The following is a 14,567-nucleotide window of genomic DNA, read 5'->3' on the forward strand; positions in this document are numbered from 1 at the left end:
GGGATGGCCGGTGATCCGGAGAATCAGTGCCGGCCTCCCCCCTCCCTCACCGACCACCCCACACCCACAGCCCCTGTGTGAGAGAGAGAGAGAGAGAGAGAGAGAGAGACACAGCCCGACACTCACACAGACAACTGCAATCATCGAGCTGCACAGTGCCTGCCATTTTGCAGCATTCCGGCGTCGGCAGACCCGACCTGGGTTGAAGCAGCTAGGTCTCTTGGTGCGAGGTCAAGCCCAGCAGCGGTGTCAGGGTCCAAAAGAGGTCAGCGAGGCAGCGGGCGGCGAGGAGGTTGGCGAGCAGGTTGGCGAGCAGCGGAAGGTCGGCGAGCAGCGGGAGGTGAGGAGGTCAGTGAGCAGCGGGAGGTGAGGAGGTCGGTGAGCAGCGGAAGGTCGGCGAGCAGCGGGAGGTGAGGAGGTCAGTGAGCAGCGGGAGGTGAGGAGGTCGGTGAGCAGCGGAAGGTCGGCGAGCAGCGGGAGGTGAGGAGGTCAGTGAGCAGCGGGAGGTGAGGAGGTCAGTGAGCAGCGAGAGGTGAGGAGGTCGGTGAGCAGCGGAAGGTCGGCGAGCAGCGGGAGGTGAGGAGGTCGGTGAGCAGCGGGAGGTGAGGAGGTCGGTGAGCAGCGGGAGGTGAGGAGGTCGGCGAGCAGCGGGAGGTGAGGAGGTCGGCGAGCAGCGGGAGGTGAGGAGGTCGGCGAGCAGCGGGAGGTGAGGAGGTCGGTGAGCAGCGGGAGGTGAGGAGGTCGGTGAGCAGCGGAAGGTCGGCGAGCAGCGGGAGGTGAGGAGGTCGGTGAGCAGCGGGAGGTGAGGAGGTCGGTGAGCAGCGAGAGGTGAGGAGGTCGGTGAGCAGCGGAAGGTCGGCGAGCAGCGGGAGGTGAGGAGGTCGGCGAGCAGCGGGAGGTGAGGAGGTCGGTGAGCAGCGGGAGGTGAGGAGGTCGGTGAGCAGCGGGAGGTGAGGAGGTCGGTGAGCAGCGGGAGGTGAGGAGGTCGGTGAGCAGCGGGAGGTGAGGAGGTCGGTGAGCAGCGGAAGGTCGGCGAGCAGCGGGAGGTGAGGAGGTCGGTGAGCAGCAGGAGGTGAGGAGGTCGGTGAGCAGCGGGAGGTGAGGAGGTCGGTGAGCAGCGGGAGGTGAGGAGGTCGGTGAGCAGCGGGAGGTGAGGAGGTCGGTGAGCAGCGGGAGGTGAGGAGGTCGGTGAGCAGCGGGAGGTGAGGAGGTCGGTGAGCAGCGGGAGGTGAGGAGGTCGGTGAGCAGCGGGAGGTGAGGAGGTCGGCGAGCAGCGGGAGGTGAGGAGGTCGGTGAGCAGCGGGAGGTGAGGAGGTCGGCGAGCAGCGGGAGGTGAGGAGGTCGGTGAGCAGCGGGAGGTGAGGAGGTCGGCGAGCAGCGGGAGGTGAGGAGGTCTTTAAAGAATCTTTAAAGATTAAAAATGAAATATGGAGGGACATTATTTACACACAATAAAAACAATTACGGAGAGTACTCTCAATAAAGAAAGGATCGTAACTTTGAAACAGTTAAATAATGTTTTAACAATTTCAGGCCGAGGACACAGCGTGGATGTTGTTGGTGTCCCAGGTCAGCAGTACCTGGTAAGTCTGGGGAGGGGGGCGTCGGCATGACCTCCCGTCATCTGGCAAAATCCCTTATCCGGCACAGGCCAGGTCCCGAGGGTGCCAGATAAGGGAGGTTCAACTGTGTAACAAAATGAACACTGGTATAATAAAAGTACATAAATGTCTGGTTCGCTCACTGACTGATTATTATATTGCAGAATACAAATAAGCATATGGTAAAGTGTTTACACTAGTATTCACTAAATGATCTTTACATTTTAGATTTCAGTCTGAACAAACCAAAAGGTGTTCATTCCAAGGAAATTAGGTGTAGGTTATATGTGCAGAACGTTAAAATTATCAAACATTTGTTGCTTTCTAAATGAAGATCTTTCATGTGAGGGAGAAAAGATGAATCTTTAAAGATTAAAAATGAAATATGGAGGGACATTATTTACACACAAAAAAAACAATTATGGAGAGTACTCTCAATAAAGAAAGGATCATAACTTTGAAACAGTTAAATAATGTTTTAACAATTTCAGGCTGAGGATGAAGGCGATGAGAATGTGTGAATCACCCAGTAAAGGCTGAATTGTTAGTCCACCGCCATTAATCAAAAATAGTGCAATGAAATACTTTAATGACATGGTTTAATTCTCAACAGTCATAGCATAAACGGATTTGTAAAAGTTTTATCAGCAACTACTGCCTAGAACAAGTTGAACAATAAGGTGTCTGGCATTGAAGCCAAGCTCTCCTGCAGTGTTTGAGGTTCCAGTCGCTGCCTCCCTATGCCTTACTACTGCTGGCCCATCCCCTTTTCAGCCTTCAACTCTTCAACCTCCCCGTTTGGCCTGACAATGGACTGGATAGCAATACAGGTCCTTACCAGTTCATTTAGTTTCTTTTCCAGACTGTACTTGGAAACCTGCGGGGAGGGGGATATACACAGTGTTAATAATTTCTCAGATTAAAAACAAGTCTGAAACAAAGAAGCGTGAATACTCGAGTCCTCCCTCACAGAATCACTTTAGAAACCACACGAGCATTATGACGCATCGTAATTTTCTTCATATATTTTGCGATGTCTTTTTTTTTTAAAAGCTGTAAACGCAATCAACACATTGAGGACAAAATAGCAATTCATAAAACAGTTACCTTCCAGCTCTGTTGGGCTTCTATGTGATGAGTGTTATTTAATATGCCTGCTGCACAATACTTAACACATTCCTTCTAAATATACGGCAATAATATGCTTGAATAAAGAAGGACAACCGAGTCGGATTAAGGGTCATTTGAATTTATTACACTCCCTGCGTTCCTAATTTTCTCTTTAAAAAGCAACATTGTAAATAGCTTTTCCAAATATTAGTATTTATACTTTTTTGATGTGGTTTTAATGGAATTCTTAGTGGCTTTGCAATTCTGTCATGTAAGAGCCATTTACGCAGAATGTTTCAGTTCAAAATGCCTCATGAAGCTTGATCCTTAGCTGGCTTATTTTCTCAACAGCTTACTGCAACATCTCACAAAAAAACACTTTATATTTACAGCTGCAGTATTCCATTTTTTTGTTTTCCATACTCTGATCTAATTAAAATTTCTATATAAACAGAGTAGTTCGTTACTTGTGTCACCTTCTGCTTGTTTTAATCATCTAGTTAATGTAGGGTTGCGCTTTCAAAACCAACAAAATACCTCCTCATGCCTGACCTTTTGCGCTGTCGCTGTAAGGATTTGTTTGGCTTGTTCAATCTGTGACATAGCATAGGTGATGTATAGGGTTTGCCATGCTCAGCTGCACATGACACATAGGTATTGTAGAGCAATAAAAAGAACTCTTGGCCTTCTCTAAGTGAGATAATGGAATTTTTTACATTAAATGATATTGAGACCTATATAGATAACACAGTATGATATTTGCCAGCACTTATGAGGTCAGCAGCACCCAGTCCAAGAATTATTGTAGACGTTCCAGTCATTGACTTCATTTTGGATGCTGCTCTTTTGAGAGCCAGCTGTCGATTACCCAGGTAATCTATTTACAGAAGCACTTTTCCTACACTCAATGTACTTGAAATGACGAGTATTTTGTTCAGAATGAATCCATTCCTATACAAAAAACTGTAAGTAAATGCCCCGTCCCTCTATGATATTTTACAGTTAATTTCCTTTCCTTGATTAATTTCCTTGTTAATATGAGTCCAACTAATGTAATAGTAATGGCCATCATATTCTCTTTGTGTCGGTCAGAATTTACAAGCTTTTTCTATTCCATTTTTTTTAAATACAAGCATGAAATTAAAAAAACATGATTATGAACCTGTTTATGTCCATACATGCCCAAGGATTTGGAGACTGGCTTCTATGATATGTTGCAGTTAACCCATCCATGCTAAGCTCAAATTGTTCACACAGTGATAAGTCACAGTTGTTTTTGTGGCGATGTGTGACAATTATAAATTTACAATGTACTGCCGACTCCTTTACTGACAATCTGACGCATAATTGTGCAGTGTAATTTACTATTTTGTACACTGACAACTTTATAATATTTGCATAAAGCATTCACAAAGCCTCTGGTTTACCACAGAGCTTTCTTCTTAAGTGTACGTCAGAGTTAGTGTTGGCAAGTCACTGTTAATTGATAAAATATCCAGAAACAAACAACTGATGGATTAAAAATAAGTGGCAATTGCAGTTTATTTAACATTAAATCTAATAGAATTCCCTTCAAATATTGCAAAGCTATTAAAATTGATTTGAAAAAATTTCCAAACAAGAATCTTTGTAACAAGCCACATCTAATTTATTTCAAAAACTATCTTAATTATTTCCATGATCAATGTTGGGTGGTTAATGTAGCTACTGAAAACATTTACGAGATTAAATCATGCTGTGTAGATCTCTATTTAATACTTTACTAACCACATTACTACTTTGTTTTTAAGGATGTGAAACACTGATCTAATTGTTACCTGCAGTACTTTCAATTCTTCCTTAAGTCCACTGATTTCTCTTTCTTTGGACTCTGCGGTAAGCTGGAATTTCCCCTACAAAGGACAGTACACATTATTGCAATTATCTAGCCTATGTGCAGACTTCTACATATAGAGATCATCATATGTAGAATAAAAGGAACAATTTCTTGTTTAAATAAATCTATTTTAAAACTGAACAAAATGTATATTTCTGTGTATTCAAATATTCCATGATTTTTGCTCTAACGTTCAGTATATCCTTTATAAATACTGTGTTCGGGAACATAATTAAAAACTAATTAGAGAAGCAGGTGCTTTGTGTGTGTTTTTTTATTCATAATGGAGCCATAAATTATGCAAAAGACTGTAGTGTATCAGTATTATAAAGGGAGTCTACTGTATTTGATGTGAATGGGTAAATTAAAATGAAGCCCCATTTCCATTATTAAAGTCTCTGTTTTGATAATTGTTTTTGTAAAATTACTAGTAAGAGCAATTTCACCCCATAAGTCTCCCTTTGAGATCACTGTACTGATAATGAATTACCAGAAACTAGTTACATTTAGCAAAAGATGGAACTGAAATAATGGTTACAACAGTAATGGAAACAACAAAAGACACAATAACCATTTAAAAGACAAGTTTTACAGTAATGTGCAAAATGCTCTCCTATACAGTATTTACTATGTGGGTTAGCATTCCTAATGATAAGCAATACCTTCTCCTCTTCCACTGCAGTTACTCGTGTCTGAAACTATAAGAAAACAAATCCAGTTAATATCAATACTTGTTAAAATAAAGATAAAACAAGCCCACATCATAACCCTTTTCCACTTGAAGCATTTTACTCTTGCAGTTCTTGGGCCACATGTGACAGAATAGCTTCAACTCCTTAAATTTAAAATAAGGAGTTTACCATTTTATTGGTACAAATTTATACAAAAGCTTAGGAAATGGATACTTGCTCAGTATAGCCTTACTATTGTGCGATCAATTACATTTTTATAGCATGCTGTGCCAGAATCCATGGGAAAAGATGAGTTCTATCGATATTTTACGTAAATTAATCAGAAGCATAAATTTTAAAATATTACTTTTAAGCAAAATTTCAGGACACACAAAACTCAATGTTGTAACAAGAGCTTTAACATAAAATAAATGGTTAGCTACTTTACATGCAAAAATGAATTGTATAAATTCATTTACAGTATACATGTACACTGTACTGTAAATGTATACCGTCTATACTAAGTATTTTTAATCTTGATGTATGACATATGGATTTAAATCAGTGATAATGTCTTTATGTTTAATGCAGCAACAATCAATTATCTTTGAAGTGCCTCATATTTATGACAAGAAATGTTCCCTCTTATGCAAACAATGGAGGGATTGCTGATGTCCCACAATACCATCAAATGGCAAAAAGGTTACAACACAGTCTCATAGATTAATACAAATAATTAAACTCTCATATTGCAGATGCTTGTTCATGACTTGCAATACAAAATAGGTTAAACAATACAGTTTTTGCACCATTAGAATTTAACAATCATCTGTTATAAACTGCTTCATTGTCAAACAAAATTTTATTTTTCTTAAATCAATCACAAAACATAAATACCTGCTTTTTTAGGACAGTCATAGCCTCTTCATGCTGACTGGATAGCGCATTGTACTGATGCTGTAGTGACTCCTGCTTTGCAGATAAACATCAGTGAACCAAACTATATTCTGTGCATTACAGGTTAATAAATAAAACAAACAGATGTCTCAGTTGTACACATTAAGGACTGATCTCAATATTTGGACTCAATTGTTTGTCAGACATAAATTATTGATTATTTCAACTCTGTACACATTTTAAAATGGATCCTGTTAGACATGATTACATAGATCCAATTTTAATGAACACTATCACAATTAAAATCTAGCTCATCAAGCAGAGCTTATATTATGTCCTCATATACACAAGAATTTGAATGTAAAAGATAAAGCTAAAGATTTTTTTAAGGCAGTGGCAGCCTGGTAGCAGAGCAGCTTAGTGAACATCACACTTGGCAGAGTGGTCAGACATGGATTTGTGCTTGTAATCCCCCATATGGTGCGCTCCCAATCACGGTCTAGCCATCGGGGTAAAGGCAGTCAAGGGCCGATATAGCATGAGAATGGAGGATCGAAAAGATAGATCATTAAAAACTTTACAATGAAATGGGTGAATATACAGATTTATTTTTAAAAAGGAACCTGCAAGTACAAGCTTGTAAAACCATAATCTAGGTCAGGCTATTGTCTATTTGCACATAGTGGATTGTTTACTGTGACCACCTTACCAAATAGCTCTGCAAGTTGTTTAAAGGGACAATGGGCTAGGCTTTCCATTTATACCTTATCGGCGGTATTCGGGCGGTATGAACTTCTCGACTTTTCAATACCGCCAAGACCCAAAGCCGCTAGTTTCGGCTTTATTCCCCGGAGATTGTGGCCGGGCGGGAGCAGTATTTTTTTTTCGTGTAAGGTCGGCCACTTGTGCATGTGCGTTTTATTTTTCTTCTTTTTCCCCGCGATTCGGCGGTCAGGGGTCAGCCCACGCATGCGCAGATGAGGGAGGGGTGGAGAGGGAGAAAAAAATTGACTAGCAGCCTGTTTGAAAAGCATCTGTTTCCAGTTCTTGTATGCCTATTTTTGTGATTCTATACTACACCATACTATACATACTATTATAAAAAAAATGATTCTATACTATACCATACTATACATACTATTATTTAAAAAATTCTATACTATTATATAAAAAATTATACGATTATAATAGAAAAAAAATAACCCTAACCCTAAAAAATATTATAAAATGGATATTGAAGATCAGTTGATGGTCGAGGCAAAGGTAGGAGGGAGGAAGAGGACAAAGCGATTCACTATGGACACCCAAGCTGCCTTGGTCCACGAAGTGGAGGCACGGGGTAATCATGGAAAACCCAGCCCGCCCGTATATCAGCGAATATGGGTAGTGATTGCCGAGGCGGTGCCCTCAGTTACCCAGGTCCGTCGGGAGCCAGTCCAGTGCAGCAAGCGCTGGAACGACCTTGTTTCTGCCACAAGAGTAAGTCATAACTTTAATCATGCACTGACTCATTACTTAAAATGTAAAACTGCCATATTGTGATTTTGTTAATCTTGATAAACTTGGTGTTACACATTACTAACAACAATGTTATTATATTGTTTTCCTGTGATAAGATGTGTTCATCATGCATCACTTACATGCAAATGGTGTATTAATGGAACAGTGTTGAAAGTTATTGGGGGAGGTACTAGTACCTGGGCAATTATCTTATCATCATCATCATAGGCAGTCCCTCGAAACGAGGATGATTTGCTTCCACGTCAAAAAGAGAGTTCACAGGTGTTTCGAATGAAGAACCCGAACTACATCAAGGGTAGAAGATGCCTGTGCGTGTTTTTTTTTAAAAACGGTGGTGGCCATTGCACACCAGCCACCGCACAGGCTTGACAGAGCTAGGTCTTGGTCCAGTAAGTGGCAAGGATTACCCAAGACAACTGGAGACCTGCTCTGCTGCACGGACCTAGTGCGCACACATATCGCAGTGTGGGCTGGCCTATGCTGCCCCTAGACCCCGAACTCACGTCTCCCCTGGGCCTCGAACATATCCCTCCACAATCCCTCGCTGTTCCTTCGCCCCAATCTCGCCGCTCCTGCTGCATCTGCCCACGCTCCAATGCCATGCCTGGTGCAGATCGGTGAGGTACACATAAAACCTGCTTGGCCACTTGTACAAAGAGTACTGCTTCCTGAACGTTAAAAGTTTTGACATGACCTTAAAATAGAAAACACTCACTTCATAAACTAACATACATGCTGCATTACACTTGTCTCAGCAGTGGAAGCAGGTGGCAAATTATCTTATACCATGCTATTGTCATCTTTTCAGAAAAAAATCGCTTTCAATAGAGGTGAGCGTCGGCGCAATGGAGGAGGGCTGGCAGAGTTGGAAGAGCTCATGGATCTGGAAGTGCAGGTGGCAGCCCTCACAGGGGCACATGATCGCTCGGCCACCCGTGGGTGTGCAGATCCGGTGTTGGCACCATGTAAGTCACGCATAATCCCTGGGCTGTGCAGCGTTCATGTAATATAGTCATGTGAACATAATGTATAAATGATGCCAAGTGATGTAATGTAATGCTGGGACAATCATTATAATGCCATGCAGTCTCTGTAAATTCAGTTCATGCTCATTGCATGTAGTGTCTCTCGGTGATATATAATGCCATAATGTTACTCCTCTACATATGTCTGCACAATGCAAGTGTTAAAATGTCACCCTGATCCTCCCTCCCTTCCCCTTCTGCTTACCTCTTCTATTATGTTTTCTAGCTGCCCAGGAGCATCAGCATGCAGAGCCGATTGTAGTACAACTATTTTTGACCGAAGAGGAGGAGGATGATGATGATGACAAAACCATCTGACGTTCCGCCTCCCCCCCCCCACCCACCAAGATGTGCCATTGGATGTTGAAGGTCGTCAGAAACTGAGGGGTCCATAATACCTGTGACCACCTCTTCCTCGGCCGAATTCACATTTCATGGATTCGGCTCCGAGGAATTGGCGGGACCAAGCGGTGTGCAGCAGGGCACACCAAGTGGTACAGCCCCCATGCTGAATTCACGGAGGCTGATTGGGTAGGGGAGGCGTGCTCGAAGACAGGCAGAAGCCGACCTGGACATGGTTGCGCTGTCTAGGGCAAACGTCGACATTGGTCGAGAGCTCCTCCAGGCAATTGGTGGACTAGCCGGAAACATTGCAACACAGTCAGCACGCCAATCGGAGAATATGGCGGTGTTGATTGCAGTGATGTGGCGAACCGCCAATTCCATTGATGCCATGCAGCAGATGCTCCAAGGTGTCGTATCACCAATGCCGACATCACGTGGGAGTCAGGAGCAAGACAATACTTCTGACTCCGAAGACGGGTCGTCAGACCCTCCCTCTTCTCCAGATTCCCCACAAATGGCGCTGCCACCGTTACCCCCGCTACAGCAGCAACACTTGAGACGCCCTGCTGCACAACGCACTGGACCCAACTCGGACAGGAGTAGGGGTGATGCCAAAAAACAATTGAAGATGAGGTGCTGGAGGGAGAGGCGGTGGGAATGGTGGTCGCCGGTAGATTTGTTGGCAGGTTGGGGACGGTTGTTTATTCAAAAAATGTTAACTTTCAATGAAAAATTGTTTACTGTTTGGGGGGGGCGTTGTGGGTTTCATGCTTAAAGTTTAATGTTTAATTTTTTCAATCTTGTTGCTTTGTTTACATTTTGTTGCAAATCTACTTTAAAAAGATTTATTTATTATTTATTAATTTATTTCACAAAAATCATTTTTCATAATTTATAAAATTGTATTCAACTTAACAATTATTATGCAGTGTCTCACTCACTTTTACAAAATGAGGGGTTAACAATCAATATAAGGGTTGCAAACAATGGCCATTTTAAGGGTTTTCAAGCAAAGCGATAATTTATGAGCTGCTGACGTAACAGTTTTGCTGTTGCGTAGCTACAACAGGGCCTTTCCTGCGGTCTAGGGGTGGTGTCATGGGCTCATTGCCAGACTCTACCTCGTCCTCCTCTTCTGTTTCTTCCTCTGCCTCATCCCCTTTGTACTGAGGTGGTCCTGCAGTCCCCTGTGGTAATTCCTGTCCTCTTCTGATTGTGGTATGTTGCATGTTGCACAACTTACCAATGAACTCCGCGACCTGCTCAGGGTGGTATTGTAGGCTGCCTCCAGAGTGGTCCAGGCATCTGAAGCGCTGCTTCAGCACTCCAATTGTCTTTTCGACAATATGTGGCTATGTGGCTGTTATTGTATCGATGCTCGGCATCTGTCTGAGGTTTACAGAGGGAGGTCAAGAGTCGGGTGGAGAGGCCGCATCCTTTGTCACCAAGCATCCAGCATTGACCTTGTGGCTGACTCTTAGAGGTCTGAGACAGTGCTCTCACGCAAGATGTGCGCACCATGAATGCTCCCTGGAAAAGTGGCATTTACTGCCATGATTATTTGCTTGTGGTCGACAACAAGCTTCACATTCAGGGAGTGGAATCAGTTTTGGTTCCGAAACACCTCTGCATCCTCTAAAGGTGCTTGCAGGGCGATGTGCGTACAATCTATTGCACTCTGGACCTTAGGAAAGTTTGCTATTCTCGAGAAACCCAAAGCCCTCTCACTCTGTGCCTCCCTGGTCATTGGGAAGTTTATAAAGTCAAACCTTCGTGCGTAAAGCGCTTCTGTCACTTACCGATTGCAACAATGTGTGGTGTGCTGAGAGATGCAGCAAATGTGAAAGGAGCCCGATGCATAGAATGAAAGTACCGCAGTCACCTTAACCTCAACGGGCAGGGCTGTCCTGATGGTAGGCTGCAGGTCTCCCTTAATTTGCTGGCATATCTCATTGCTGACCTCCTTTCGGAAGTGCAGCCTTCTAACACACGCTTTGTCGGACAGTTCTAGGTATGACCGCTTATCCCTGTAAATGCGTTGGGTGTAAGGTCTCCTCCTCCTCAGCAGTCTGCCACCTTTTTGATTGGGCACATAATGTTCTTCAATGAACCTTCTTCCAGCTCTATTCCGCAGCATGTAATTAGTTAACAATACTGGCAGAGAAATTGCAGGCCCTATTTCTTTAAAAGTCCTCTAAACTGTTAAAAAAATTATTCAATTTTCCTTAAATAACCAAAAAAAATTAATCCAGATAAACTACTATAACCTCAGATTATGAGCACTGATTTCAAACACCCTTAAAATCCACTCACGAATGATTTTAATGCACCCTCCAACTTGAAGCAGCCTTTTCTTCAAGTTCATACATTTTAAAACATGGTGACCATACCGCTGGATTAAGGTCTGGTGTGTGCAGCTTTTTCAGGGCGGTACATCATGCCCGTGGTAATTTGTGCGGTATTTGGGAGAGTTGCCGAATTTAGCGCCTGGCTGGTATTTGGGCGGTGCACGTTGAAGTGCTAGGAAAATCACCTAAAACAGATGGGCGGGCGGTTCCGTTTACCATCGGCGGTAATAGACTGCCGAAATTACCGCCAGCGGTATGTGGGTGGTAAGTGGGCGCTAGTTACCACTTTAAGCAATTAATGGGTGGTAATGGCTTACAAAATGAAAAATGGGCAGAATGATGCCGAAGGTCTAGCCCATAGTCCCTTACTGTTTCTCTCCCTCTCCCACTCCCCCAAACACATTTCTCCAGAATACATTAATGTTGAGCGAGTGCGGGGAAAAAAATGATGTTCTGATCAATTTATTTATAATTTATATTTTGTAAACAAGCATTTTCCTTTCAAAAGATTTCTGTACATAATTCACAAAACATTAACTAATACTTCAAAATTAGCAGATGGCAAATAAATCTAAAGATAATTTTTAGAAGACAATTTCTTGCTTCTGTTATGACCATCGTCCACATCATGACTATTAAATCTTCCTCACTGGCTGTCCGTTTTTAACTCCTTCAGTGTTTTTTTGGGGCTATTTTCACTTTTGTTATTCACCAATCATACTGCACAAATCCTTTCCTCCCCATTCCAATTTTCTAACCAATCACATTCCAGCACAAACAAAATTCCAATATGCAGTTTCTCATCTACCCGACAAATAACAATCATACACAAACAAAAATCACTAACCTGCACCTAAGTTTGGCTCCGACAACTCCCACTACTCCTCCCAGATAGCATGATAAACCCTACAGGTCTCTGAACATACTGGATTCCAGGTACATAGAAAATAGGTGCAGGAATAAGCCATTCGGTCCTTTGAGCCTGCATCACAATTCAATAAAATCATGGCTGATCATTCACCTCAGTACCCCTTTACTGCTTTCTCTCCATATCCCTTCATCCCTTTAGCCATCAGGGCCATATCTAACTCCCTCTTGAATATATGCAACGAACTAGCATCAACAACTCTCTGCGGTAGAGAATTCCAGAGGTTCACAACTCTGAGTGAAGAAGTTTCTCCTCATCTCGGTCCTAAATGGCTTACGCCTTATCCTTAGACTGTGACCACTGGTTCTGGACTTTCCCAACATCGGGAATATTCTTCCTGCATCTAACCTGTCTAATCCCATCAGAATTTTATATGTTTCTATGAGATCCCCTCTCATTTTTCTAAACTCCAGTGAATACAGGCACAGTCGATCCAGTCTCTCCTCATACATCAGTCCCGCCATCCCGGGAATCAGTCTGGTGAACCTTTGCTGCACTCCCTCAATAGCAAGAACGTCCTTCCTCAGATTAGGAGACCAAAACTGAACACAATATTCCAGGTGAGGCCTCACCAAGGCCCTGTACAACTGCATTAAGACCTCCCTGTTCCTATACTCAAATCCACTAGCTATGAAGGCCAACATGTCATTTGCCTTCTTTACCACCTGCTGTATCTGCATGCCAACTTTCAATGACTGATGTGCCATGACACCCAGGTCTTGTTGCACCTCCCTTTTTCCTAATCTGCCGCCATTCAGATAATATTCTGCCTTCATGTTTTTGCCACCAAAGTGGATAACCTCACATTTATCCACATTATACTGCATCTGCCATGCATTTGCCCACTCACCTAACCTGTCCAAGTCACCCTGCAGCCTCTTAGCGTCCTCCTCGCAGTTCACACCGCCACCCAGCTTAGTGTCGTCTGCAAACTTGGAGATATTACACTCAATTCCTTCATCTAAATCATTAATGTATACTGTAAATAGCTGGGGTCCCAGCACTGAGCCCTGTGACACCCCACCAATCACTGCCTGCCATTCTGAGAAGGACCCGTTTATCCTTACTCTCTGCTTCCTGTCTGCCAACCAGTTCTCAATCCACGACAATGCATTACCCGCAATACCATGCGCTTTAATTTTGCACACTAATCTCTTGTGTGGAGCCTTGTCAAAAGTCTTTTCAAATACACCACATCCACTGGTTCTCCCTTGTCCGCTCTACTAGTTACATCCTCAAAAAATTCTAGTACGCCCTCAGTCCCATGCTTCACGGTTCCCAACCAGCCAGCAAAGGCTCACTTTTTGGGGCCCTGAGGTAGTCACACAAAACATGCACATGTAGGAGGGAGCGGCCGAGAGATACCTTGTTAGCTGAAGAGAAAGGAGGAGATCCTTATGGAGGTGGTTGGGGGAGGGAGGGAGGGAGGGAGGGAGGTGGTTGGGGGTGGGGGGGGAGGGGGGGCGGTGGGGCGGGCGGGTGTATGGGGTGTGAGAAGGCAGCCAGCATGTCTGGCAGTCCTGAGAGATGTTATTGGCCCAGAAAAAATAATTTACGAAAGTACCTGTGTTCCCAGAGGAACAAACACTTTGACTCCCAGGCCTAAATGCGCAGCCCAGTGCAGAGGCCCACGCATCCCAGGAGTGTAAGCGCATCCTGGGATCACATGGGCCTGGACCACCAATGAACATGGAGTATTCTCATTGATAATAATGGTGAGTTCCATTTATACAGAGCTCCCATTACTATGAATGGGAATACCCCCAAAAACACAATGCATAAATAAAAAATTACCTCACATATTTAAAATTAATTGAATTTGAATTAAATTAAATGTTTTTTTTTCTAAATGTTTTTAATATGTTTTAATAGGGTTAAAAATAAACTTGCCTTAATGGACAGGGTTTTTAATATAAAAATTAGTGATAAAATTTAATTCTTCTATCTTTTAAAACTAGTATGCTGGTAAAAGCAGACCTTTCACCTGCCTTTACCAGGCGGAAGAGTTTTAAGGACATTTGCTGGGCAGCAGACTCTCCAACCGCGGAGGCCCTTTACAGTATTTTGACAGAAATTTTGACAGATCGCAAGTGCCAGGTTTAGGCGCATGCAGATCGTGCGCACCTGGAGAGGCCACAATTTACCGCCCATTAAACAGCATATTCTAAAACTCAACATGAGTAACACCACAAGAGATCCACTAATTGTACATAAACATGAGATTATAAGGTATTTTATTCTGTAC

General features: G+C 43.3%; 1 protein-coding gene across 10 annotated transcripts in view; it reads right to left on the minus strand.

Annotated features, from left to right (window-relative positions):
* The window catches only part of ccdc73 (coiled-coil domain containing 73), a 254,155-nt gene that overhangs the window by 156,432 nt on the left and 83,156 nt on the right, over positions 1-14,567 (minus strand). For all 10 annotated transcript variants that reach the window (XR_011596610.1, XR_011596609.1, XM_070899541.1 and 7 more), the window contains 4 exons: positions 6,156-6,227; positions 5,250-5,285; positions 4,529-4,603; positions 2,440-2,478 (listed from right to left, as the gene is read on the minus strand). Coding sequence is in view for 8 of the 10 variants with exons in the window: in XM_070899536.1 (XP_070755637.1) it covers positions 2,440-2,478; positions 4,529-4,603; positions 5,250-5,285; positions 6,156-6,227 (222 nt within the window). In the remaining 2 variants the exon portion in view is untranslated. The remainder of the gene's footprint in view (positions 1-2,439; positions 2,479-4,528; positions 4,604-5,249; positions 5,286-6,155; positions 6,228-14,567) is intronic.

The sequence above is a fragment of the Pristiophorus japonicus genome, chromosome 14 (assembly GCF_044704955.1).
Source record: "Pristiophorus japonicus isolate sPriJap1 chromosome 14, sPriJap1.hap1, whole genome shotgun sequence".
NCBI lineage: Eukaryota > Metazoa > Chordata > Chondrichthyes > Pristiophoridae > Pristiophorus > Pristiophorus japonicus.